This window comes from Ictidomys tridecemlineatus, chromosome 3, assembly GCF_052094955.1.
Source record: "Ictidomys tridecemlineatus isolate mIctTri1 chromosome 3, mIctTri1.hap1, whole genome shotgun sequence".
NCBI classification, from domain to species: Eukaryota; Metazoa; Chordata; class Mammalia; order Rodentia; family Sciuridae; genus Ictidomys; species Ictidomys tridecemlineatus.
The window spans coordinates 15802071-15827133 of record NC_135479.1 but is presented as its reverse complement, the minus strand read 5'-3'; the positions used below and the strand labels follow the sequence as shown (position 1 = coordinate 15827133).

At 52.3% G+C, this 25063-nt stretch overlaps 1 protein-coding gene across 2 annotated transcripts in view; it reads left to right on the top strand.

Moving 5' to 3' along the window:
• Positions 1 to 25063, top strand: part of Mrc2 (mannose receptor C-type 2) — a 55812-nt gene that overhangs the window by 28413 nt on the left and 2336 nt on the right. For both annotated transcript variants that reach the window (XM_078041910.1, XM_078041911.1), the window contains exons 2-27: positions 1869 to 2270; positions 3086 to 3259; positions 3457 to 3621; positions 3841 to 3954; positions 4445 to 4588; positions 8042 to 8230; positions 8375 to 8529; positions 10593 to 10700; positions 12164 to 12279; positions 12732 to 12880; positions 13727 to 13944; positions 14674 to 14816; positions 16091 to 16193; positions 16746 to 16884; positions 16991 to 17026; positions 17303 to 17463; positions 17573 to 17640; positions 18260 to 18360; positions 18670 to 18812; positions 22567 to 22681; positions 22797 to 22960; positions 23117 to 23225; positions 23748 to 23986; positions 24127 to 24295; positions 24388 to 24537; positions 24849 to 24968. In XM_078041910.1, coding sequence (XP_077898036.1) covers positions 1869 to 2270; positions 3086 to 3259; positions 3457 to 3621; positions 3841 to 3954; positions 4445 to 4588; positions 8042 to 8230; positions 8375 to 8529; positions 10593 to 10700; positions 12164 to 12279; positions 12732 to 12880; positions 13727 to 13944; positions 14674 to 14816; positions 16091 to 16193; positions 16746 to 16884; positions 16991 to 17026; positions 17303 to 17463; positions 17573 to 17640; positions 18260 to 18360; positions 18670 to 18812; positions 22567 to 22681; positions 22797 to 22960; positions 23117 to 23225; positions 23748 to 23986; positions 24127 to 24295; positions 24388 to 24537; positions 24849 to 24968 — 3894 coding nt within the window. The remainder of the gene's footprint in view (positions 1 to 1868; positions 2271 to 3085; positions 3260 to 3456; positions 3622 to 3840; positions 3955 to 4444; positions 4589 to 8041; positions 8231 to 8374; positions 8530 to 10592; positions 10701 to 12163; positions 12280 to 12731; positions 12881 to 13726; positions 13945 to 14673; positions 14817 to 16090; positions 16194 to 16745; positions 16885 to 16990; positions 17027 to 17302; positions 17464 to 17572; positions 17641 to 18259; positions 18361 to 18669; positions 18813 to 22566; positions 22682 to 22796; positions 22961 to 23116; positions 23226 to 23747; positions 23987 to 24126; positions 24296 to 24387; positions 24538 to 24848; positions 24969 to 25063) is intronic.

The following is a 25063-nucleotide window of genomic DNA, read 5'->3' as shown; positions in this document are numbered from 1 at the left end:
GGTGGTGTGAAACGTGGACCTTAGAAACATCTGGATTTGCGCTTTGGCTGGGTCACGTGTGAGCAGGTCACTTCATGTCCCTGAGCCTCAGCTGTCCTGTCTGGTTGACCTCTCTCCTCGTCTCCCTCTCTTTCTCTTTCTTCTTTCCTGAGACATAATCTATGCATAAAATTCACCCATTTAAAATGTATGATTCATTGGGTGTTAGTACATCCACTGAGTTGTACAGCTATCCCAATCTCATTTCACCCCCAAAAGAAACACCATACTCTTTAGTCCCCTTCCTTTCCTGTCCCTCAAACCACAGCCCCAGACTCTACTGCTGATCTGCTCCTTGTCTCCATCCACTCAAGCCTCATTTCTTAGTCTACAGTGCGGGGGTGCTGCGGGTGAGTGGATCTCCCCAGGGCCTTCCCCAGGGTCTGCTCAGCAAGGAGGCAGGTGAGAAGATGCCAACGGAGCAAGCCAGAGGGCTGGATCACGCTGTCTAAAAAATTAGACATGAGATGGTTGGGGACCACAGAGGATGAGTGATTAGGGAAGATTCTAGAAAGAGGAAAGGATGGAACCCGTGAAGCTGAAGGACAAGGGAAAGAATGGGACAAAGTACTCTTAGGTTAAAGAAGAACTTTGGCAGAAAAAAAACATGATTTGGGGCGGGGGGGGGATACTGGGAATCAAACCTAGGGGTGCTTTACGACTGAGCCACATCCCCAGCCCTTTTTATTTTAATTTTTTGGTAGTTGTAGATGGACAGTATGCCTTTATTTTATTTGTTTATTCTCATGTGATACTGAGGATCGAACCCAGTGTCTCACACCTGCTAGGCAAGGGCTCTGCCACCCAGCTACAGCCTTATTTCCATTTTTTATTTTGAGACATGGTCTCACTAAGTTGCCAAGGCTGTCCTCAAACTTGTGACCTTCCTGCTTCAGCTCTCAAGTGGCTAGGATCACAGGCTTATGCCACCGTGCTCAGAGGAAACCCATGATATGCAATGGAGACTGAGACTAAGGCTACAATGTGGTGTGTTATGTAAACTCCTCTACCACTCCTCATAACATCTTCAGAAAAGTATAGTAGACCTTTTTCTTCCCAGGGACAGGTTCCAAACCTAAAACCTCAGATAATACGGAACTCTACATACTGTTTTTTTCCTATATGTTCATATCTATGATAAGTTAAATTATAGTAAGAGATCAACAATGACTAGTAAGAAGGTGCAACAGGTATAACAATATACTGTAATGAAACTTATTTAAAATTTATGAGCCAGGTACAGTGGTGCACACCTGTCATCCCAGCGGCTCAGGAGGCTGAGGCAGGAGGATCACAAGTTCAAAGACACCCTCAGCCATATAGTGAGGCCCTAAGAAATTTAGCAATACCCGATCTCAAATAAAAAATGACTGTGAATGAAGCTTGATAGCACAGTGCCTCTGGGTTTAATTCCTGGTACCCAAAACCAAAACACTTACGAATTGTTTATTTCTAGAGTTTTCCTCTTAATATTTTAGGATTACAGTTATCTATGGGTGACAGAGACTGAGGAAAGGGAAACCATGACTACTACTACTGACAGGGGGGACTACTGTCAACAGTACCAGGCCTTCTGTATACAGTTTGCTTTTGGGGTGGGATAAAGGACTGTCCTGCCTCCAGCTGAGCATGGGGCTAGGAAAGAGGTGGGCCCTGCCTCCTCTGGGCACAGGGGCACAATAGTGCCCCTTATCCCCGCCTGGAAGGGTTGATAGGACTGAGTGATTTCACACCCACGAGAAGTGCTGGGCACGTGTCAGTGTCTGTGGGCCGTGGGAGTCATCAAAGAGTGACCCCATGATGGTTTCATTTCCTGCCTTCCCTTCTAGAGTCTGATGTCTTCCTCATCTTCAGCCATGGACTGCAGGGCTGCCTGGAGTCCCAGGGTGCACAGGTGCGAGTCACCCCAGCCTGCAATACCAGTCTCCCTGCTCAGCGCTGGAAGTGGGTCTCTCGGAACCGGCTCTTCAACCTGGGCACCATGCAGTGCCTGGGCACAGGCTGGCCGGGCACCAACACCACAACCTCCCTGGGCATGTACGAGTGTGACCGCGAGGCCCTGAGTCTTCGCTGGCACTGTCGTACACTGGGTGACCAGCTGTCCCTCTTCCTGGGGGGCCGCGCTGGCAATGCATCCAAGCCTGGCACTCTTGAACGAGGCGACCAGACCCGCAGTGGCCAGTGGCGCATCTACGGCAGTGATGAGGATCTGTGTGCTCGGCCCTACTATGGTGAGGGGCTGCTTGCAGGTGGGGCAGTGGGTCCCTGGCTGGCTCCTGGGCTGATTTAACAGCAGAAGGAGTCAGGGGGACTGGTGGAAGGGAAGGGCCAACTCCAAGGCAAGAAGGTCTTTGGCTTCTGTGGACCTTGGCAGTTACATCTTTAATTATAATAGGAAGCGTATTGAATAATTAAGAAAATTAACTTCAAAGCCTTTAATTTACTTTTTTTTAATTTCAAAATTATTATGTGCTTTATAAAGACTTCAAACACTACAAAAATGAAGAGCCTAAAATTAAAATTAAATTCCCTTCTCCCTGGCCCACTCTAGGGGAGACCCTGTAGTAACCCTGCACAGGTTTTGCAGGTGGTGAACAGGACTGGAGTCACCTGGTGGAGGGCTCTTATGGTCTGTGGCTCTATCCTTGGTATTTTTTCCTGGAAACTCCTCTGAGTGCCAAGACAGAGCTTTTAGGAGAAGCATGGACTCCCTTGGCTGGAGAGCTAAGCGGAGATGCCACTGGGCCCAGCCTTCTGTGGGTGACTCAGAGGCCCCTCATTCAGCTGGCTTTTGAACAGGCACTAGGGGGCCCGGGGAAGCTCCTTCCTCACCCTATGGGACGCACAGTGGACTTCTCCCAGGCTCCTGGGCTGACTTAACAGCAGAGGGAGCCTTAAAGTCACTGTCTGGTGCAGTTGTCCCCTCCCACCCTCTGCTGACCACTGTCCACCCCCAGCTCTGGGAGTTACAAAGGGCTTTCCTTCAGGGATGGGGGGGCAGCCTGTGGGGTCTAGATGCCAAGGGCCTGGCTTTCCTCCCCCGCAGAGGTCTACACCATCCAGGGGAACTCCCACGGGAAGCCGTGCACCATCCCCTTCAAATATGACAACCAGTGGTTCCACAGCTGCACCAGCACGGGCCGCGAGGATGGGCACTTGTGGTGCGCAACCACCCAGGACTACGGCAAAGACGAGCGCTGGGGCTTCTGCCCCATCAAGAGTGAGAGCAGGGCTAGGTGGGGAGGCGCTGGAAGGGAGGCTGGTGATGAGGGGCCCTGGAGCTTCTGTGAGGTAGGGCTCCCTCCCAGGCAGAGCACCTATATGGGGGGGGGGTGAGGTTCCTGCAGTGCCCAAGGGACTTCCTGTGGGGCTGAAGGGGAGGGCTAGGAGGGACCATTGCCCGTCTGCTGGTGGCAGGTAATGACTGTGAGACCTTCTGGGACAAGGACCAGCTGACTGACAGCTGCTACCAGTTCAACTTCCAGTCCACACTGTCCTGGAGAGAAGCCTGGGCCAGCTGCGAGCAGCAGGGGGCAGATCTGCTGAGCATCACAGAGATCCACGAGCAGACCTACATTAATGGTGAGGCCGTGGGCAGCCCCCTGGGGCTGGGCTGGGGTCTGACCCACCCAGGGATGGGGAGAGGGTGCCAGCAGCCTGAGACCTGCTCCCCCGTGAAGGGCCCTGTGCCCTTTCTGCTTGTGTGGGGGTAAGGATGCTGTTTGTGGAGACAGGGCAAGTGGAGGGATGTGGAGGACTGGAGGTGGGGTTCCCCTTTCTCAGTGCCTCTCCTGTTCCCAGGGCTCCTCACTGGTTATAGCTCCACACTGTGGATTGGCCTTAATGATCTGGACACCAGCGGGGGCTGGCAGTGGTCGGACAACTCGCCCCTCAAGTACCTCAACTGGGAGAGTGGTGAGGCGTGGGGTTGGGGGCACAGGGCCACCACAGGCACTTGGCTTCCTTTTATACTATTCCAGGCAAGCAGTGGGGGGAGAAGAAGCACAGCTTTTACCCCCTCCTGGACCAGGCCTCACTGGTCCTTGATGTGCCTTGGTGTGAATTAGGAGTGAATGCCTCTACCTCAGATGGTCCAGCTCTGCCCCAGGTCCTAGGGCTTGGTGGATGGATCAGATTTTGGCCTCACTCACGGCTGCCCAGTGTACTAACCAGGGATGCTAGGGCTGGGGCTGTTATGCTTTGCTGGGTGGGGGTTCAGGATGATGTGGGCCCAAGTTAAAAAGCATGAGGAGCCTGTGGTGGAACCAGAGTCGGGGACTGAACTTCTCCAGCTGGCTCAGGCTTCCCAGGGAGTGAAGAAAAGCAGAAAGCTCTAAAGAAGGTTCCAGGGGCCACGGTGTGAGCTTTTCCCTCCTGGGGTGCTGGCGCCCTGCCCGCCCCACAGATCAGCCAGACAACCCAAGTGAGGAAAACTGTGGGGTGATCCGCACCGAGTCCTCGGGTGGCTGGCAGAACCGCGACTGCAGCATCGCGTTGCCCTATGTGTGCAAGAAGAAGCCCAACGCCACGGCCGAGCCCACCCCACCAGGTGAGCCACAGGGCCTTGGCCCAGCTGGCCCCGCCTCTCCTCTTGCTCTTCCTCCCGGTTGTCCTTCGGTTGTTGGCTAAAGTCTGAACAAACTGGGATGTGCCATGAATTCATTTGGGGAACATTGGATGGGAACTGTGTTAAGTGTTGGAGTCCACAGTCTGCTGAAGGTGACAGACATCTTTACACCCTGTTACAATATTCTGAGTTATGAGCTTTTATAGAAAGATGTATAAGAAGTGCTGGAGAAGAAGCTAATTAAGGTTCTGAGATTTAAGGTTTTGTGGAAGTGACATTTGAATGTAAGTTTAAAAGGCCATACAAGATTGAGAGAAGGGCATTTCTGACAGAGGGAACCGCCTGTGCAAAGGTCCATCCCGGACGCACACCTGGCGGCTCTAAGGCATGGGGAGTCACGAAGTTTGGTTGGGGGAGTAGACTTTTCTTAGAGTGTGGTCCTCAGACCAGCAGCGTAGTAGCATCACCTGGGAGCTGTTTAGAAATGCAGACCGCAGGCCCTGCACCTGGTTACCTGAATCAGAAGCAGGCATGGTGGCTCATGCCTGTAATCCCAGCCACTCTGGAGGCTGAGTCAGGAGGATCACAAAGCAACTTAGCAAGGCCCTCAGCAACTAACTTAGAGAGAACCTGTCTTAAAATAAAAAATAAAAAGGCCTGTGAATGTGTAAAGCATCCTTGGGGTCAATCCTAATACCCCCCCCCCAAAAAAAAAAAAATTGAATCTGAACCTGAACTTAATAAGATCCTAGGTGACTCATGTGCAGGTGTGGTTAGGTAGCAGTAGCTTATGGGCACAACAATGAGAAGTTTAGAAAGGCAGGTTGCAGCCAGTCCTTGAAGGGGCTTGGCTGCTGCTGCTGGGCAAAGTCTGGGTGGGGCCAGGTGGGCTGTGGGCAGCTTTTGCAGGGTTTTAAGCCAGGGAGAATCTTCTAGCTCACATTTGTGATTCATTGAGATAGCTCCAGGGGCCTGATGGGGGAGTTTGGGGTGACAGGCAGTGCCTGCTTTGGGGACTCTGCCCCTTAGCAGTGTGTGGCCTGGACAAGCAGCCTTGTCTCTGAGAGGCAGAGTCCTCACATGCAAATTGAGAAGGAATGCACCCCATGAGTAAGACACCAAGGAGCAGTTCTGTAGGTAGTGGTGGGTTTATTATGTAGGCTGAAGGGGCTACTGCCCCTGTCCAGCTAGCCGTGGGGTTGATAAGGGGGGGATTTTCACAAGGAACATGGCAAAACTAGAAAAAAAGAAAGAAATTCACAAACCCATAGAAAACAAAAAGCCAGACTTCTGCTCTGGACCATGAAAGTCTTTTCAAAGATTAATTCAGGACTATCAGTCATGCCTTGCCCAGAGGGTCAGGAGGAGCAGCATCTAGGGTGCCCACCTCTTTATTTTCTCCTTAATATATATTTTTTAAATTAAGGACCTTTATTTTATTCATTTGTTTGTATTTGGTGCTGAGAATTGAACCCAGTGCCTCACACAGGTGAAGCAAGCACTCTACCACTGAGCCACAACCCCAGCCTGGGTGTGCCCACCTCTTGCTGGAGGAAACCTGGGTCAGACACCAACCCCAGGTCTTCCCAGACGCAGGCTCTGTCCCCTGGGTCTTTCCTACATGGCCCCTAAGGCGAGTCCTCCTCCAGCCTGCAGATGTCGGTGGCCTCAGATTTTCCCCCTCACCCCAGACCCCAGCTCTCTAAACAGGGCATACTTCTAAGTAGTTGTTCGAGTGGGTTCTGCTTTCCGGGTCTCATTACATAAGACGTGCCATTTCAGAGGCAGGCGCCACTGTGCCCCGAAAGCATCCACATGGCCCCAGCAACCCCTTTTCCTGAGTTCCCTTCCTGCCTCTCGGAGGTTCCCTCTGGTCTGATCAGCCACTGAAAATCAGTTCTGTCTAGGGCTATAGCCTCGGGTCTTAACTCATTGAGTAACAAGAGATGAATGACAGCTCCTGAGCCAAGGAGCGAGCCCGCTCCAGCTCTTGGCCCACCCACTTTGCCCAGTCTCCAGCAAAAGGTATGGCTGGAGCCGGGGCGGTTGGTGGGGATGGAGCTAGTCCCAGAATCCCAGTCTAGGGCCATACTTCCAGTGGGCACACGCCTTCCCGCCTGGCCAGGCGGAATCCTGCTGGAGCCTGACATTGTGGGTGGTTTGGTGAAGTTCCTTTTTCTTCTATCAAGACCCAAGTGAGGGCTTGTTGGCCTTAGTTGCCCTTGGACCCCAATCCCTAGAGGGCTACTCGGAATCTACCAAAGTCGGGGCAAAAGAGGGTCCTGGGGTACAGGGAGAGGAGTTCGGGTGTGGGAGGGGCCAGGGGAATCCTGATCAGGAGATGCAGCCAATTTGCAGTGACTATGCACTCACCCACCAGACCTTGGACTGCTGGTGGGCAGGACTGGGTCCCGCTGATCTGGAGATCAGGAAGGGTCCTTGTTCCTGGGTGTTGAAGAGTAAATACCCGAGAAATGTTGAGGAAAATGCAGAAAGCAAGTTTTATTTAATAAAGGAACAGAGTCAGACTTCTCCAAAGAAAAGGGGCCTCAAAATTGTGTAAGGGTTGTGTCTTGCTCTTTTATAGACCCCAGAACCCCTTTCTTTAATTATTGTCTCTCCTTCTTTCCCATGGAGGTTAATTGTTAGCAACCCAGAATGCCCAGGAGCAAGACTGGGGAGTTAACAACCTGTTGTTCTCTCTTTGATACTAGTCTCATCCTTTCTCTTACCTACTCAGACTGCTCGACATTTGCCCTTGCCTCATTTTGTGGAGGAACCTGATGTATCCTGTCACTTAGGCCACGTGTGCTGAAGGTGGATTGCTTTTTGGCAAAGCATCTGTGGGGGGAGGGGTCAGCACAGTTGGTCCATTTTATAGATTTATTCTCTTAACCTCATATTCCCACCGGTCTCATCTGTCCCCTTACACCACTACTGACTCAAGGCTCTTTCTCTACTGTCTTCCTCCATAGGAAGAAGTATGGGAAGAAGTAAGTTGCTTAGGCCAACACAGAGCTGCACTCAATGAATGTTATTTGTGAGAATAATGGCAGTTCCATTTATTAAGCAAAATAGTCACAAGCTAAATTCGACTCTCAGCAGAAAACCTCATTTACAGAGGAGGGGACTGAGGCTCAGGGGGCTGGTTTGTCTTGACCGCATGCCCATCTCTTGCTGAGAGCCACAGCCAGAGGCGCTATACAGTCCTGGGTGGGGTCTGCACCAACACTTTGATCTCCATCCTGTGTATCCAGCAGCCTCAGAGGGTTTTGTCTTCAGCATCTCCAAGCCTGTTCTGGGCGTGGAAAGCAGATCTGAGATAGGTTTGGGAAGGAAGCCACTTGGAGGCTCTGCCTGGGTTGATACCCAGTGGTGTTGGTACCCAGACTGGGTGGCTGGGTCTCTGAGCAGTGGCCTTGTGGGTCTCCGCAGACAGGTGGGCCAATGTGAAGGTGGAATGTGAGCCCAGCTGGCAGCCCTTCCAGGGCCACTGCTACCGTCTGCAGGCTGAGAAGCGCAGCTGGCAGGAATCCAAGAAGGCATGTCTGCGGGGTGGCGGTGACCTGCTCAGCATCCACAGCATGGCTGAGCTCGAGTTCATCACCAAGCAGATCAAGCAAGGTGAGGGGTTGCCCGGCCACATGCCCAGGGTAGAGGGCAGGGCCTCTGCGCTATCCATCCTATCCTGTCTCTGATGGTGGCTGAGGCTGGTCTCTCAGTGTCCTCTCTCCTCTCCTCTCCTCTCCTCTCCTGCTGCACCCCCAGAGGTGGAGGAGCTGTGGATCGGCCTCAACGATTTGAAACTACAGATGAATTTTGAGTGGTCCGACGGCAGCCTTGTGAGCTTCACCCACTGGCACCCTTTTGAGCCCAACAACTTCCGGGACAGTCTGGAGGACTGTGTTACCATCTGGGGGCCGGTGAGATCCTCCTTCCCCATCACAGGGCCACAGAATCCACCCTGGTGGTACCCCAGTTTGCTGGGTTTCTGTTCTCGCGACTAAAAGGCTCAGGGGTCACTCCAGTTAAACTGGGCTAACTGGGCTGCACGAAATAACCACACAAGAGACACAAATACCTTTTCTTTGGGGTCGCTGTGACGGCTCCTCTGACCTTAAGAGTCCACAGAAAGAGAGAGAGAGAGAGAGAGAGAGAGAGAGAGAGAGAGCACACATTGACCCCTTTTATTGAGGAGAAGCTATTCAAATGAGGCAAGGGGTCAGATTTCAGGGGGCTGAGTCTGTCTTCATGATGTCCACTGTCAGCAGGTTGACTGACACCTGGGTAGGCCACACCCAAGGGCACAGTAAGAGAAGGAGACACACAAGGCACTTCCATGGAAGATTCTATCCTAAATAGGGCAAGGGGTTAAATATAACCCCTTGTAATATAACCCCTGTAATAACAAAGGAACAGGTGAGCATAGCTTCACCCACGGGGGGCTGTAGCAAGACACACCCATGCACGAGACACCGACCCTCCCACCCAAGAAGGGTGGGGAAAGCTCTGCCACATTTCTGCAACTGAGCGCCTCAGCCCCCAGCCGGGGAGTGTGACTCAGTCACGTGTAAGGTTGGTCTCCCACACCAGCTGAAGGACATCCTACTCTCCTTCCAAATGAGACACTGCCAGGGTTTGACTTCCACCTCCATCCCCTGCTAGCCATGTCACCTAGGGCAAGTTACTCCCTGGTCCTTTGGAGGATTAAAGGAGTTAATTCTCCTGTAGCCTTAGGCACTGTTGACTGGCCCACACTTGGTCTCCTGCCCGCTGTTCCTCCCCACCAGCAGGTGGCATCAGAACCCACACGATGTGAAGGCTTCACAAGCAGGGCTGCTATCTGCCAACCCTTGACCCCAGGGATCGGTCTTATCCAGCCCAGGGTCCTGTCTTCTCAAGAAATTATGGGGTTGTGACTGTCTGCTGTGGTTTTGACTTAGACAGGGTGTGCCTAGGTGAAGGAATTGATGTACAGTATCAAGCAGAGACCCTTTTAAAAGGGAGCAAAGCCACAGGGACAGGTTACCCATCCCTGGGACTGACAGGACACTCTGTTTCAGATACTGCTAACAGTGCCAGGGACTGCAACATCAGAGCCATTGTCCTTGGGGGATGCTGTTTAAAAATTTAAAAACAGTTATTTATTGAGTGTCTCCTTTGTGCCGGGCATTATCTGGATGCTAGGACACACAGTCACTTGTGCCCTTGGGATGGGGCTTAACAGCAGACATGCCATGCCTGAGAGGCTGTGGGAACCGGGCAGGGCTCAGACCTTTGTAGAGGCTTCTTCAGCTTCCCAGCTGAGGCTTGGTTCTGAACACATGGCCCCTGATCTGCCTGGTTCTCCAGCAGTCACTCCCTCAGCAGCGGGGTCACTTTTCAGGATTTCCATTACTTGAGGTCATCCATAGTCCAAAAAGAAGTGGAAATTTTCAAACTACTTCATGAACTTTAAATAACGTTTTTTACAGTGTGTTTTATAATTGTTCCACTCTTGGTTGTTGCTGATAGTCTCTTTCTGTGCCTATTTCGTAGGTTAAACTTTATCATAGGTATAAAAACAGAGGATATATAGCATCCACTGGGAAGGTCTTGGAGCTATCCCTGGGGATAAGGGGGACTACTGTATACCTTGGGAGTCCTGTCTACCTTGCTGTTAGTTGCTCTAACAATCTTAGCCAGCTTGTTATCAGTGTTTACAAAATGAGGCATAAATAATTTCACAGAACACCAATTCCCATTTAGACAGTGCTTGGTCAAGTCTCAGGGCATTTTCTCACCAACTGTGCTCCCCTGTACTCGAGAGGCCTGGTGAGCCAACTCTGCCCTCTGCATGGAAAGGCCTGAGACACAGAGAAGTCAGGCCAACTGCTGAGAATCACACAAGTCAGAGGCAGGGCCACTTCTAGAAACCAGGTTTCCAGAAGGTTTAGGGAGACTTAGTGGGAGGGGACTGAGATTCTCTCTCACTGTGTGTCCCCAGGAAGGTCGCTGGAATGACAGTCCCTGTAACCAGTCCTTGCCATCCATCTGCAAGAAGGCAGGTCAGCTGAGCCAGGGGGCTGCTGAGGAGGATCATGGCTGCCGGAAGGTGAGGGTGTTTCTGGAGCTGCCCTGGGTGGGGCCAGCCAGCCAGAGGGGCTCCCAGGAGAGGCAGGGTGGCGGGAGTCCTGCAGCCTCACCCAGCACCCCGCCTCCTTGGTGTCCCTTTCCTGGGCCTCCTCCTGAAAGAGCTGGATGGGGTGAGACAGGGTAGAGCGGCGAGGAGGAAGCAGAAGTCCCCAGCCCCAGCCCCGAGCCCCTCTCCTTGGGGAAGCCACTTCCTAGGGCATCAGAGAACAAAGAAGTGGGGGTGGGTGACCCCCCCAAGCCTGGCCCAGTCATGGTGGGCAGAGGTTCTGTGGCCCAGGCCTCCTCCCCCTCTGCCTCACTGGCACAGGCCTCTGTCTGGCACAGCGAGTGCCTCTCTGTCTCCTCTGGGGGAGTGGGATGTGCCTTTCCCTCCTGTGCTCCCAGCCCTATTGGGCTTCCAGAAGTTCAGAGAGGGAAGGAGAGGATTAAGGAATAAAAGGCCAGTGAGGGACAGGGCAGTGAGTTACCACCCATTTCTCTCCTCCAGGCCTCCCAGCTCCCCCACCCCTATCCCCCCAACCTGGCAGGGGCTCTCAGTTATAAAGGATACTTTGTGGCCTTTCACTCCTCCCAGCAGCCCCTCCCTGCTGGTCTGGCTCCTGTTTTCCTTTGGGTTAAGCCCCTTACCACAGTCCCCCCTACCCAATCCAGACCCTCCCCCAGGAGAGGAGCAGGAAATGCCAGTGGGCATGATCAGCTGGGGAGAAAGGAGAGAGCAGACAGGGGCTAGCGGCGGAGCCTGGGGTCAGTGTGCTCAGCGTGGGGACAGGGGCTTTGTCCTGGCTTGGGTGGAGTGGAGGTAGGGGATGGTGAGGAATTGCTAACCGCCTAGCACCAAGGCCCGCCTGGTATGTGTGTGGAGGGTGCTGAGTGGCTGTGATTAACACTCAGCCTGGCCAGGGGACTTTGTATCCCCTCTGATGGACACTTCGACATACCACACCTGCTTCTCTTCTGCCTTGGCTCTGCTGGTCTCTAAGGGTCTCCTCCTGCCAGTCGCTTCCTCCCCATCTGTAGGCCCTGACGACTGCTCAACCTTCTCTGCAAGCTGGCGTCTCTCCCCAGCTTTTCTTCTCTGGTTTCCCAGCCAATCAGCAGTTTACCCCTGCACCCCCCCACCCCCACCCCGTGCCTCTTGGTTTAGATGCCTCTCATCTCTCTGAGCCAGGCCGTGGGTCCGGTCCGTCAGCCACACGGAGACCTTGCTTCTAGCCTGGTCTGACAGTTGTGAGTAGTGGTGGGAGAAGGGAGAGTGACCAGGTGCAAAACACAGCATAGGCACGGGGGTCAAATCTGTCACCTCTATCCTGTGCACATCCAGCAATGCCCCTGATGGCATCCCCTGCCCCAGGATTTTTTTGGCAAAGATGGAACATCATCCTCTCCAAAGACGCCCCTCTTCTGTCCTCTCTCTTGAGCCAGGGTTGGACATGGCACAGCCCATCCTGCTACTGGCTGGGAGAGGACCAAGTGACCTACAGTGAGGCCCGGCGCCTGTGTACTGACCATGGCTCTCAGCTGGTCACCATCACTAACAGGTACAGGAGGGGTCAAGACCCACTCTTGCCCATGACCTGTGTAATGTAGCCCCTCTCACAAACGGAGTAGTATCCTGCCACCATGCCCAGAGGGACTTGGAGTCCTTTGAGATTCAATGGGCTCCTAGTTCTTTTTGAAATCTTATCACAAGAAAGAGTCATTTGTTAGGCAACCTCAGCGTGGGCAGGGCAGGGGCAGGCACAAGCGTGGGCAGGATGCCCAAGGAAGACAGACCTTGGCTGTGTCTGATTTTCTCTCCTTCCTTCTCAGCAAGGCAAGGGGTGTGGATGGTAGAAGAGGGAACTGGGTTACTCCATGAGCGCCCAGGTTTCTCACTTCCCTGAGCAAGTTACTGGCCAGGCACATCCCCCGAGCTTCTAGAGCAGGGAGACTGGCCTGTGGCCAGGGAGTGGGGATAGATTCCCTGCCATGACCAGGCTGCCTCCCAAAGGTTCGAGCAGGCCTTCGTCAGCAGCCTCATCTACAACTGGGAGGGCGAGTACTTCTGGACAGCCCTGCAGGACCTCAACAGCACCGGCTCCTTCCGCTGGCTCAGTGGGGACGAAGTCATGTACACCCACTGGAACAGGGACCAGCCTGGTGAGCCCCACCCCATGGTACTGACAGCCTCCTTCTTTGACTGGCCCTGGGGGAGCTGGGAGGCCGTGGTGGGCTTGCCCCGCTAGGTCTGTGCTCCAGGGCTTCCCAGGGTAGTGACCATTTGTCCAGTGTGGCCTGTTGGTCAGGCAGGCCCTGGAGGCAATCTGTTTACTGGCTGTGCATCCTCTGAGTCCCAGTGTCTTCACCTGTCAAATGGGATGCCTTCCTCATAAGAGTCTGCATGAGCCTTAAATATATGTAAAGTGCTAACACATGGAAAGGGACGATATCTGTAAAATGCACAGAATAGTGAGCACAATACAGTGCACTGCATAGACATTAGCATCATTACCATTTCACATTAGATTTTTTTTGGAGGGGGCGCATACTGGGGACTGAACTTAGGGGCACTCAACCACTGAGCCACATCCCCAGCCCAATTTTGTATTTTATTAGAGACAGGGTCTCACTGAGTTCCTTAGGGCCTCACCATTGTGAAGGCTGGCTTTGAACTCTCCATCCTCCTGTCTCAGCTTCCCGAGCTGCTGGGATTACAGGTGTGGGCCACCGCACATGGCTCACATTAGCTTTTTGAACCCTTTCCATAACCTAATGAGGTAGATAATGAGAGAGGCTCAGAAAGGTTAAACAACATTACCCAAGCTCTCACAGTAAAGAAGCAAAGAACTAGGACTCTGCCTCATTCCTTCCTCCCACCTGGGCTCGGACTCTACAGAGCTTGTCTTTGCAGAGATGGCCAAGCATGCTCCCAGTCGGGACTGCAGGGGTACCCTGCAAGAAAGTGAGTCCTCCTCAGTCTGTGGTTCTCCTCTCTCCCCTCATCAGGGTATAGCCGTGGGGGCTGCGTGGCCTTGGCCACGGGCAGCGCCATGGGACTATGGGAGGTGAAGAACTGCACTACGTTCCGGGCTCGCTACATCTGCCGACAGAGCCTGGGCACACCAGTGACACCAGAGCTGCCAGGGCCAGACCCCACACCCAGCCTTACTGGCTCCTGTCCTCAGGGTTGGGCCTCGGACCCCAAACTCCGGTACTGCTACAAGGTAGGGCAGCTTGTTGGCATGGTGGGGGATAGAAAAAAGCAAAGGGGCAGCTTACGTGGGGAGCCTGGGGGAGCAGCCACCATCCAGAGACACCACACTGCAGATAGCAGTAATTTTTGATGAAACTCTCACCAGTGGAATCTGAGGCCTGGCAAATAGTAGATGCTCAGTAAACATTTGAGGAATTGAAGGAACTGTAGAGATCATCAATGTCAGAGGTTCCCACATGTGGGAACAGAATGTATTTCAGAATTACCTGGAGAACCTGAGAAAAATCTAACTTCGCATGCGTGGGCTTGAGTTTGAGCCCTAGCACTACAAAACAATAAAAATCCAGGCTGTCGCCATGGAGATTTGGATTGAGTAGGTCTGGCTGGGGCATGGTAATATGCCAAGTTTGGGAGCCACTGATGGAGTCCAAGGTCTTTTATTACATGCAGAAACTGAAGTCCAGAGAGAGGAAGGGACTTGCCTACAGCAAGCTGTGGATCTGCTGGGATTAGAGTCCAGGTCGTCCCACTGGTCAGGGGACAGGGCACAGCTGCTCTCTCCAGGAGCTGACTGAGCTGGACACCTTCCCCTGGGGCTTGTTCTCTGATGGGCAGGATTGTCCTTGGTCCAGCGAAGCCAAAGCACTTTGCGTTCTTGCTGCCACGTTGGAGGGTGGCAGTTGTCACCTGGAGAGGTGCCAGTGGAGACCCATTAGACAGCTGGCCTCTGCTCTTGCAGGTGTTCAGCTCAGAGCGGCTGCAGGACAAGAAGAGCTGGATCCAGGCCCAAGGGGCCTGCCAGGAGTTGGGGGCCCAGCTGCTGAGCCTGGCCAGCTATGAGGAAGAGCACTTTGTAGCCAACATGCTCAACAAGATCTTTGGGTACTGAGCCTGGGACAGGGGACTGCCTGTATATGTGCGGGAGCAGCCATGGCTGCTGACTCTCAGCTTGTGTGGGGCAAGAGGCAGGGTGGACAGAGTGAAGGTGGCCACAGCCTGTCTGAGGGCTTGGAATAACTGTGTATCTTCCACTAGTGCCAGGACCATCCTGTCCCTCTGAAATAGTCACGGTCCCCTGGAGACCTGGGCAAACACACTGGTGTGATCCATTCATTCATAGGAGACTCCATGTGCTCACAAGCCTCATGGAGCGAGCAACACCCTCTCAAATGCAGACTTTCCATTATAAGCCTACAACCTGACTCAAGTTAAGCATTTCACCTCTGCCTTACACCATCCCATAATACCACTCCATGATAAACCATCCTGAGCTGGGGCACTGTGTCACACACCTGAACTCCCAGCAACTCAGGAGACTGAGGCAGGAAGATTGAAGCCAGCCTCAGCAACTTAAGAGAGGCCCTAAGAAACTTAGTGAGTCCCTATCTCAAAATAAAAAAGTTTTTAAAAAGGTCTGGGGATGTGGCTCATTGGTTAAGCATCCTTGGTCAAAATAAAACAAAACAAAAAAACACAAAACCATCCCAGTGGGAGAAGAAAGGCTGCAGCTCTGCCCTCGGGGATCCCTCCAGGACTCCATCTCTGGTCTGTGGGCTCCAACTACTATATTCTGTCACATAGACTTGTCATCCCTTAGATCAGGAAAAATCCCAATGAGTCTTAATTCCAGGGATATCTTCTCTCAGCAATCATCAAGAATTTGACTAGTAATTATAATAGCTCACGTTTTCCACTGACCCTGGTTGAGAGGTGAGGTTATTTGCCAAGGTCACAGAGCTGGTCCATGGGTGAATTAGGACTTGAGTCCAGGTTATTTAGCCCCAGAGTCTCAGGTTGCTGCTACATGCCAGACAGCTTCCTAACCTGCCTAAAGTAAAAACACCCAGAACTTCGATGAGTAGGGAAAGCCAAGGGAAGGGGAACCAGGCCACTGAGCCTTGAGCTGGGAGCCTGGTCCAGCTGTCCTTATCTCCAGGGAGAGACTTTTCTAAAACAAAACAAGAACACCCCTCCCCCCCACACCCATGACCCTTCCAAAAGAGTGCTTTGGTGGGCCAGTGTGAAGTTCAGGTGGAAAGGCTCAGGCATTGGGGACTGCCCAGGTCACAGAGTGGTCAGGTGTTATGTTGAGATGCCTGCAGCTCTCACCTCCCTCACCTCTCCTCTCTTCTGCCCCACCCTGGGTTCTGCTGAAGTGAATCAGAGCCTGAGATCCATGAGCAGCACTGGTTCTGGATTGGCCTGAACCGTCGGGACCCTGGAGGGGGTCAGAGTTGGCGCTGGAGCGATGGCCTAGGGGTAAGGTGGACTGGCAGAGGGGCTGGACCAGAAGGTGGGTGGGGCTGGTTTGTGGGTGGAGTCTGGTGGGGCAGGGCCAATCCTGGAATGATGGGGTTTCCTAGAAGTAGAGCTTCCAGAGAGCTGAGAGCTGTCGGGCAAAAAGGTAAGCGAGCTGGATAGGGTGGCACCCGCCTTTATTCTCAGCGGCTCAGGAGGCTGAGGCAGGAGGATCGTGAATTCAAAGCCAGCCTCTGTAATTTAGCGAGGCCCTAAGCAACTTAGTTAGACCCTATCTCAAAAAAAAAAAAAAAAAAAAAAAAAAGCCTGGGGAGGTGGCTCAGTGGGTAAGTGCCCCTGAGTTTAATCCCCAGGAAACAAAAAGGAAACAAAAACAAACAAACAACAATATATATATAAATAAATAAAAAAGAAAGAAAGAAAAAAAATGGTTTGAGAGGGGACACCCAGGCCAGGTTGGGAGTTCCTAATTCAGGCCAGGCCTTACTGTGTCCCCCTGTCCTGGGGATGGGGCAGCCTGCGCCTCGTGCCTTACATCCCTCTTCCCTCCAGTTTTCTTACCACAATTTCGACCGGAGCCGGCACGACGACGATGACATCCGGGGCTGTGCAGTGCTGGACCTGGCCTCCCTGCAGTGGGTGGCCATGCAGTGCGAGACGCAGCTCGACTGGATCTGCAAGATCCCTAGAGGTTGGGTCGGGTGGCACCGTGGGACGCAGACCAGGGGGAGGGGCGCGGGGCCAGGATGCTGGGGAGGGTCTCCTTCCCCTGCAGCCTTTTTGTCCTTGTTCTGTAGGCGTGGACGTGCGAGATCCGGACATCAGCCCTCAAGGTGAGACCCCAGTCTACCCCAGTCCACCGCGGCCAGGAACAAAACCAAGGGGAAAGGGGACTGAGTTGACGGGAGTTGGACCCCGCAGCCCTGTAGCCACAGAAGGAAGGGAGGGAGAGAAGGAAAGCGCAGGGTCTGGAACCGGGCCCATTGTGCTCAGCCACTGTGCCTGGGGAGGTGGGGGGCGGCCTGCCCTGGCTCTGCCCACCCCGCGGTGCACATGCGGGGCTTGGGGGGCTGTCGCAGCCTGACTTCCACCGCTGCGCTGCTCCACAGGCCGGCGGGAATGGCTGCGCTTCCAGGAGGCGGAGTACAAGTTCTTCGAGCATCACTCCACGTGGGCGCAGGCGCAGCGCATCTGCACGTGGTTCCAGGCCGACCTGACCTCGGTGCATAGCCAGGCTGAGCTGGACTTCCTGGGACACACCCTGCAGAAGGTGGGCTTGAGAAGCCGTGGGTTCCCCGGGCTGTGGGCCTGGAGAAGGCAGGTCAGGGATTGAGGGCAGGGAGGCGGCCAGCCCTCACCCGCCCTTCCCGCTCCCCCAGTTCTCCCGGGGCCAGGAGCAGCACTGGTGGATCGGCCTGCACACCTCCGAGGGCGACGGGCGCTTCAGGTGGGAGAAGGGGCGCATGCGTGGATGAACAGCCGCATCTCCAGGCTAGAGGTGGGGAGGCTGCCCGCACACAGAAACAGACCTGCGTTAGAATCCAGCGCTCCTTGCTGGCTGTGTGGCCTTTCTCCGGCCTTGTTTTTCTCATCTTGCAAGTGGGAATAATGAGGCCTGCCTTCTAGGATTCTTGTGAGAATTTGAAATAATAAAAGGGAAGTCATTGTAACCGCAGTTAGCACACATTGGGCCTAAATAATGGCAGCTCCTATTATGTCTGGGGTTGTTCATCATGAACGAAGCCTCTCAGGACGTGGGCAGAACATATGATGCTTAGAGGGGACAGTATATTCAGTGCCCACCATGCATCAGTGGCTTGAAGCAGAAGGACCGGGAGTCCATGGGAATCTGAGCACATCTTTGCTCTTGGATCCCCCATTCCCAGGTTTTCAGGCTTCTTAGAGAAAGGATTGCTGGGGAGGGCTGGACCTTACCTGGTGGATCCATGGCTTCACGAGCTCTGTAGCTCTGAGCCCACTCCCCTTTCTCTTACTGCCATGTGCTGCACACAGGGGAGGTTGAGCCCTGGTCAGTGCTGCAGTCACTCCATTCTGTGCTGTTGCAGGTGGTCAGATGGCTCCATTATAAACTTCATCTCCTGGGCACCAGGCAAACCTCGGCCCATTGGCAAGGACAAGAAGTGCGTGTACATGACAGCCAGCCGAGGTGAGGGTGACGGGGGTGGGGGACACAGAGGGTGCCATCAGCGTGGAGAGGGTCAATGTTGGGGGTGGTAAGGTGAGCAGAGGCCATCAGTCTCTTCTTATTTTCTTTGTACCCAAATCCAAGAAGGGCTAGACCCAGAGAGGGTTGGTCCCGTCTCCATGACCCTCATGCCAGAGGACTTGAGTTCAGAGCTGGATATAGCCCCTGAGCCCCAGCCTAGCGTCCTTCCTCTCATGGCATGAGGCAGAGAGTACTGCCAGCCATGATGTGCCCTGCCCTGGGGTGACCACCTTCCCTCTCCTTTCACAGAGGACTGGGGGGACCAGAAGTGCTTGACAGCCTTGCCCTACATCTGCAAGCGCAGCAACAGCACCAGAGAGACACAACCCCCTGACCTCCTCCCTGCAGCCCAGGGGGGCTGCCCCTCTGGCTGGAACCAGTTCCTCAACAAGGTAGGAGGTGGGGAGAGGGCACCCATGGGAATCATAGTGTCTGCCTATACCCACCTTCCTGTCTTTTACTTGTCCCCAATGCCAGGGCTAGCCTCCTTGGAAAATGACAGTGTAGTCATTCTACCAGGAATTGAGGTTGTCCAAAGTCTTCAGTGAATTTTCTAGATCAGTGATTGCCATACTTTTTGATAATAAACCCTTTTATTAGTAAAACAAAATATTGAACATACATACCCAAACATTTTATTCCTGCATAGGTGCATGGGTGTCCATAAAATACGTATTTACTTCTACACCGATGTGACTAATGTTATATGTGGTAAAAGAACAAGAGACTTTGAAGCATCAGCTAAAAATTTTAAAAATAATATTTTAAAATTAAAAATGATTAATGGTCTGAATTGAACTCACACAAATGGTCAAGTATAATAATTATTAAGTTAAATAATCTGGGGCTGGGATTGTAGCTCAATGGTAGAGCACTTGCCTAGCACATGTGATGTGGTGCTGGGTTCAATTCTCAGCACCATCACCCAAAAAAAAAAAAAAAAAAGGTATTGTGTCCATCTACACCTAAAAAAAACTTTTTTAAATAGTTAAAATTATTTTAATAAGAACCACGTGATTGCATATATTTCATTATTTTTTCTCTGCAACAGAAAATCAATGTCATACTTTTTAAACTTTACTTTTTAACTGATATATAAAAACAAAAATGATCCATATTTATGGGGTACCATGTGATGTTTTAGTACATTATATAATATGTAATGTTTAAATCAGGGTAAATATATCTGTCTCCTCAAACATTTAATATTTGTTTGTGGTGAGAACATTCAAAATCCTTTCTTCTAGCTTTTTGGAATATGTAGCATATTATAGCTATAGTCACCCTACAGTGCAAAAGCACCCCAGAACTTCTAGCTTCTTTCCAATTATAACTACTACCCACTGGGCAGCCTTTCCCCATCTCTCCCTCTTTCCTATTCCCTCAGCCTCTGGTAACACCCTTCCTACTCTTAATTTCTATGAGAACAACTTTTTTACATTCCACATGTGAATAAAACATGTGGTACTTGTCTTTCTGTTATTTCATTATTTTTTAAGAATCTTAATTTGATCCTTTGTGATGTCTACCCACTAAACAAAGGTTTTGTTTTAAAGTTACATAGTAAATTTTTCTCTTCCCATCTGCCTCAAAAATGAATCAGAAGACCTGATCAAGAGGGTTAAAAAATGTCAGAAGATTTTTTTGAAAAATAACATTTTTGGAAGTCTCTTCTTCCTGAGTGTTTCGAGTGTGCAGATACAACAGTTTGGGGCAATAAAATTAATGAAAAGGAGTGTGTTTCTAACCATATTTTCAAAATGCTCCCTCCAAGATGTATCTTCCTCAAAGTGGTTCCTTTTGCATCCATGGGCTGATTTATTAGACCTGATTTGACCTTCAATTTTTTTTTTAGAAGTGTTTATACCAGGAAGCTGGGTGTAGTGGTACATGCCTATAATCCCAGTGACTTGGGAGGCTGAGGCAGGAGGATCTCAAGTTTGAGGTCATCCTGGGCAACTTAGTAAGACCTTGTCTCACAATAACAAATGAAAAAGGGCTGGGGGTGTAGTTCAGTGGTAGAGTGACTCTGGATTCAATCCCTAGTATTCCCCTCCCACGCAAGAGTTTATACCAGGAAGAGAAGTTCATCATCTCTTTGTTGTATGTGGGCATCATTGCATCAGAATTAACTTCTGGCCATGGCTTCTTTGCAGGACATTTTAAGACCACTTAGCCCTATTGTGAGGATTAGATTAGCTAATTTTAGATAATAAAATCCCTAAATCCTTGTTACACGTCAGAACGCAGCCAGCCTTAGTGTCCTTAGTCCTTACCCTCCTTCGAAGATTTAAGAGACTACCAACCCTGTTTTATCTGTACAAAAAAAGAAAAAAAATAAGACATGTATTATTAAAACTTTGGAAAATGCAGAAAAAATAAAACCAAACTCACCCATGCTCTCCAGAGGTCACCACTATCAGTATTTATTACTCTCCTTCTTGCCTTTTCCCATGGAATTAAGATCATAGTAAATAATGCGATTTCATATCTTACTTTTATTTCTGAGTATCATATTTTGGGCATTCTCTCAACATCATTAGATTTTTCTGGAAACTTATTCTCAATGGCTTCTTCCACCTAATAATTAAAATGAAGACATTTTATATTTGTAATCAGTCCCTTTCTTAATTTGTCAGCATCAGTATATTAAAGCCAGTCACTCTCCTACCTCATAGGAAACTTTCCAAGTATGCAAGCTTATTGGCTCCTTCACTATACTCCCAGGCTCCTTGCTTTCTAGTTGTGTGTCATTCTTTGTATCTCCTTAGCATCTGGGTATATAAAGCCTTTTGAGTCTGCTTTCCCCACTAGCTCTCAGCTCCTGGGGAGCAGGGCTGCAGGGCTGCTGGGATGGGACTCTACTGTTTAATGTACTAATATCCTAATTAATATACTTGCCCTGTTACTTCTTTTTTTATTTTATTTTTTTAGTTGTAGATGTACACAATACCTTTATTTTATTTATTTATCTTTATGTGGTGCTGAGGACTGAACCCAGGGCCTCACACATGCTAGGCACGTGCTCTGCCACTGAGCTACAGCCCCAGCCTCTGCCCTGTAACTTCTTGCTTATGTTGTTGTGACCTTGCTGCTTCTAATATTATAATTAATTCTACTTGTTATTTAAGTAGGGCCTGAGCACAACTCTAAACTACTTCTGTGAAATGAAAATCCACAAACTTGGTGACAAACCTAAACAATAACAACAACAAACCTCTTGCCATATTTCTGGGTATATAATTTCTATTCTTTTTTCCGTGCTGGGAGCAAGCACTCTACCACTGCCCTATATCCCCAGGGGGCTTTACTATTTTCTATCCCAAATCCATCATCCACATCAATAAGTTGGTGCTAGAGCTAATTGGTATCGGTGAGGGAACTCACTGGCCTACTCTGTCATGCTCAGCTATTGTTAATCCTACAGATGACCCCAAAAGATGGACTTTCATTCCTACTATACAGAAGAGTACATCGAAGCCAGAAAGGTAAAGTCAGAGCTGGCCTCTGACTTTCACCTCCTCTCACCCCATCCCCATCCCTGTCTTTGTTTCTCCAAAGCTTCTTTATACCCATTCTTCCCCCATCACACCATCTCAGAGCAGGAAATTACTGAAAATCACCCATTTCTTCACTCACTATAAAGATTTTCCATAGGGGGTTCTTTTGACCTTATGGAACTAATAAAGGTGGGAAAAACATGTAAAGTCAACAGACTTAGCAAAGACCATTCAAAAATACAGATGAAAATATTCTGGGGATGATCATTTAAGCTCAAAAAGAAAGATAACGGATATCAGACAGCATTCAGAAAGCTGTGTAGCAGAAAGCAAGATGGATCTTGTCTCCATCTTCCTGGTGCTTGGCCCATGCTCTGACATCAGGGCAGGAGAGAGCTTGGTGGCCCAAAGAAGTCCTCCCATTTAAAAAACCCCCCAAAGGACGGGCACACATGTGTGAATCTGCTTTGCCAGGTTGGAGCGTGGGGTCCTTGCTCCTGGAGACCCAGATGTCCTGGTCTGACATTGTTGTCTCACAACTTCAAAGTTCCCCAGGACCTGCTACTGATGGGTGCACAGTGGGGGTTTCTGGGTTTTTGGTACAGGAAGGTGAAGCTGGACATCACAGCCCCGCTCTGCTCCACAGTGTTTCCGAATCCAGGGCCAGGACCCCCAGGACCGGGTGAAGTGGTCAGAGGCGCAGTTCTCCTGTGAACAGCAAGAAGCCCAGCTGGTCACCATTGCAAACCCCTTAGAGCAAGGTAGGGCCAGCCCACAGGGAGGCCCTGGTGTCCTCAAATACAGTCCTCCCAAGTGGCTAGAGGGAGCAAGCAGGAGCTGCTGCTGTCACTCACAACTCTCTTCTGGGGACTGTAGCATTCATCACAGCCAGCCTGCCCAATGTGAACTTTGACCTTTGGATTGGCCTCCATGCCTCGCAGAGGGACTTCCAGTGGGTGGAGCAGGAGCCTCTGCTATATGCCAACTGGGCACCAGGGGAGCCCTCTGGCCCCAGTCCTGCTCCCAGTGGCAACAAACCGGTGAGGGGGCCCTTCCACTCTTCTTGTACCCATGCCTTCATCCATGGGGTGCCTTTGCCATGGGGGTCTACTCTCAGCCTTTTGCTATTCCTTTGGGGACTGTGGCACTAGACGGGGCAGCTGCTGGGACTCCCCTGAGCAGCTCCTTCCCCTCAGACCAGCTGTGCGGTGGTCCTGCACAGCCCGTCAGCCCATTTCACTGGCCGCTGGGATGATCGGAGCTGCACGGAGGAGACACATGGCTTCATCTGCCAGAAGGGCACGGGTATGTGTCACCAGAGAACTTGGAAACTCCAGGACTGGTCTGACTGCTTTGGGCCATGGCAGGAGGAATGAAACATGGTCCCCTACTTCAGGAGGGGACCCCAGAGTCATATATGTGCTTGGGAGGCAGATGGGCAGAGAGGTGGGATGCACTGGGGAACTCAGGAGGAAGGTTTGGGGGCATGGGAGGATCACTAGAGACAGGCAGACACTAGGCTGTGTGATGTGCCAACATGCCTGGCGTCAGGGCTTATGCTCCAGGACCTGCCAGCTACCAGCATGGGTTCCCTCCGCCCTGGGTTTCTTGATCAGGGGTAGATGAAGGCCCTAGCTTTCTCCTCTACTTGTTAGAAAACATGTGTTACTAATAACAGGGGCTGACACTTACCTAGGGTTAATCTGTGCCAAGCCCCATGTTTGGTAGAGACATGGCCTTTGCCTGACGTCTGTGTCACCAGCCTTACGCCTGGGAATGGGGTTTGGGAGGCAGGGCCCAGCCTGAGCACTGCCCCCCTCCCTGTAGACCTCTCCCTGAGCCCATCCCCAGCAGCGTCGCCCCCTGCCCCGGGCGCTGAGCTCTCCTACCTCAATGGCACCTTCCGGCTGCTGCAGAAGCCGCTGCGCTGGCATGACGCCCTCCTGCTGTGTGAGAGCCGCAACGCCAGCCTGGCCCGCGTACCTGACCCCTACACGCAGGCCTTCCTCACGCAGGCTGCCCGAGGGCTGCGCACCCCACTCTGGATCGGGCTGGCCAGTGAGGAGGTGGGCTCCCAGCGCTCGCTCCCACCCTGGCCGCCCACCTACCGGCCGCCTGGACCTCCTCTCCCCGTCCCTTCTCACCCCGCCCTGTCTGCCCCACCCTGACTGTCCCTTTCTTTCCACCCACGACTGCCTGTGCCCAGGGCTCCCGGAGGTACTCCTGGGTCTCAGAGGAGCCTCTGAGCTTTGTGGGCTGGCAGGAGGGGGAGCCCCAGCAGCCTGGCGGCTGCGCCTACGTGGACGTGGATGGGGCCTGGCGCACCACCAGCTGCGACACCAAGCTGCAGGGGGCCGTGTGTGGGGTTAGCAGGGGTGAGTGCCACCCGCTGGGCTAAGTGCGTGGGCAGGTTATGGGAGGACCCGGGGAGGACGCTGGGCCACTTCCTCAATCCTGCACCCCGCAGGCCCCTCTCCGCCCCGAAGAATAAACTACCACGGCAGCTGCCCGCAGGGGCTGGCGGACTCGGCCTGGATTCCCTTCAGGGAGCACTGCTACTTGTTCCACATGGAGCTGCTGCTGGGCCACAAGGAGGCGCTGCAGCGCTGCCAGAGAGGTAGGGACGGCAGCCGCGCCCACCGGCCGAGCGGCAGAGACCTTCTGCGGTGGAGTCCCTTCGCTGCGCTCTACCTGTAGGCAGCACAAACCCCAGGGTCCCGCCCACGTTCTAACACACAGAGACCTTATGTGACCTCATATGTACAGTATGGTCTCCTGAGAGAGAGACAGAGACAGACACACAGACACACACACCTGAAAGTCTGGAATTCACACCATCCTTACTCAGGCGGCCAGAGAAGCCGGTCTGGGGGACTTTGCCACCCTAGGGAGACCTTCTGCTCTGACGCTTGCCTCCCTTGTGCACAGCGGGAGGGTCAGTCCTGTCCATTCTGGATGAGATGGAGAATGTGTTTGTCTGGGAGCACCTACAGAGCTCCGAGGGCCAGAGTCGGGGTGCCTGGCTGGGCATGAACTTCAACCCCAAAGGTGGGTGGGCTGTGTGTGGGCTGGGGAGGGTCAGGGCTCAAGGTGTGTACGGAGAGGCCCTGCTCTGCAAGAGCCCTGGTGTGGGAGGGGAGGAG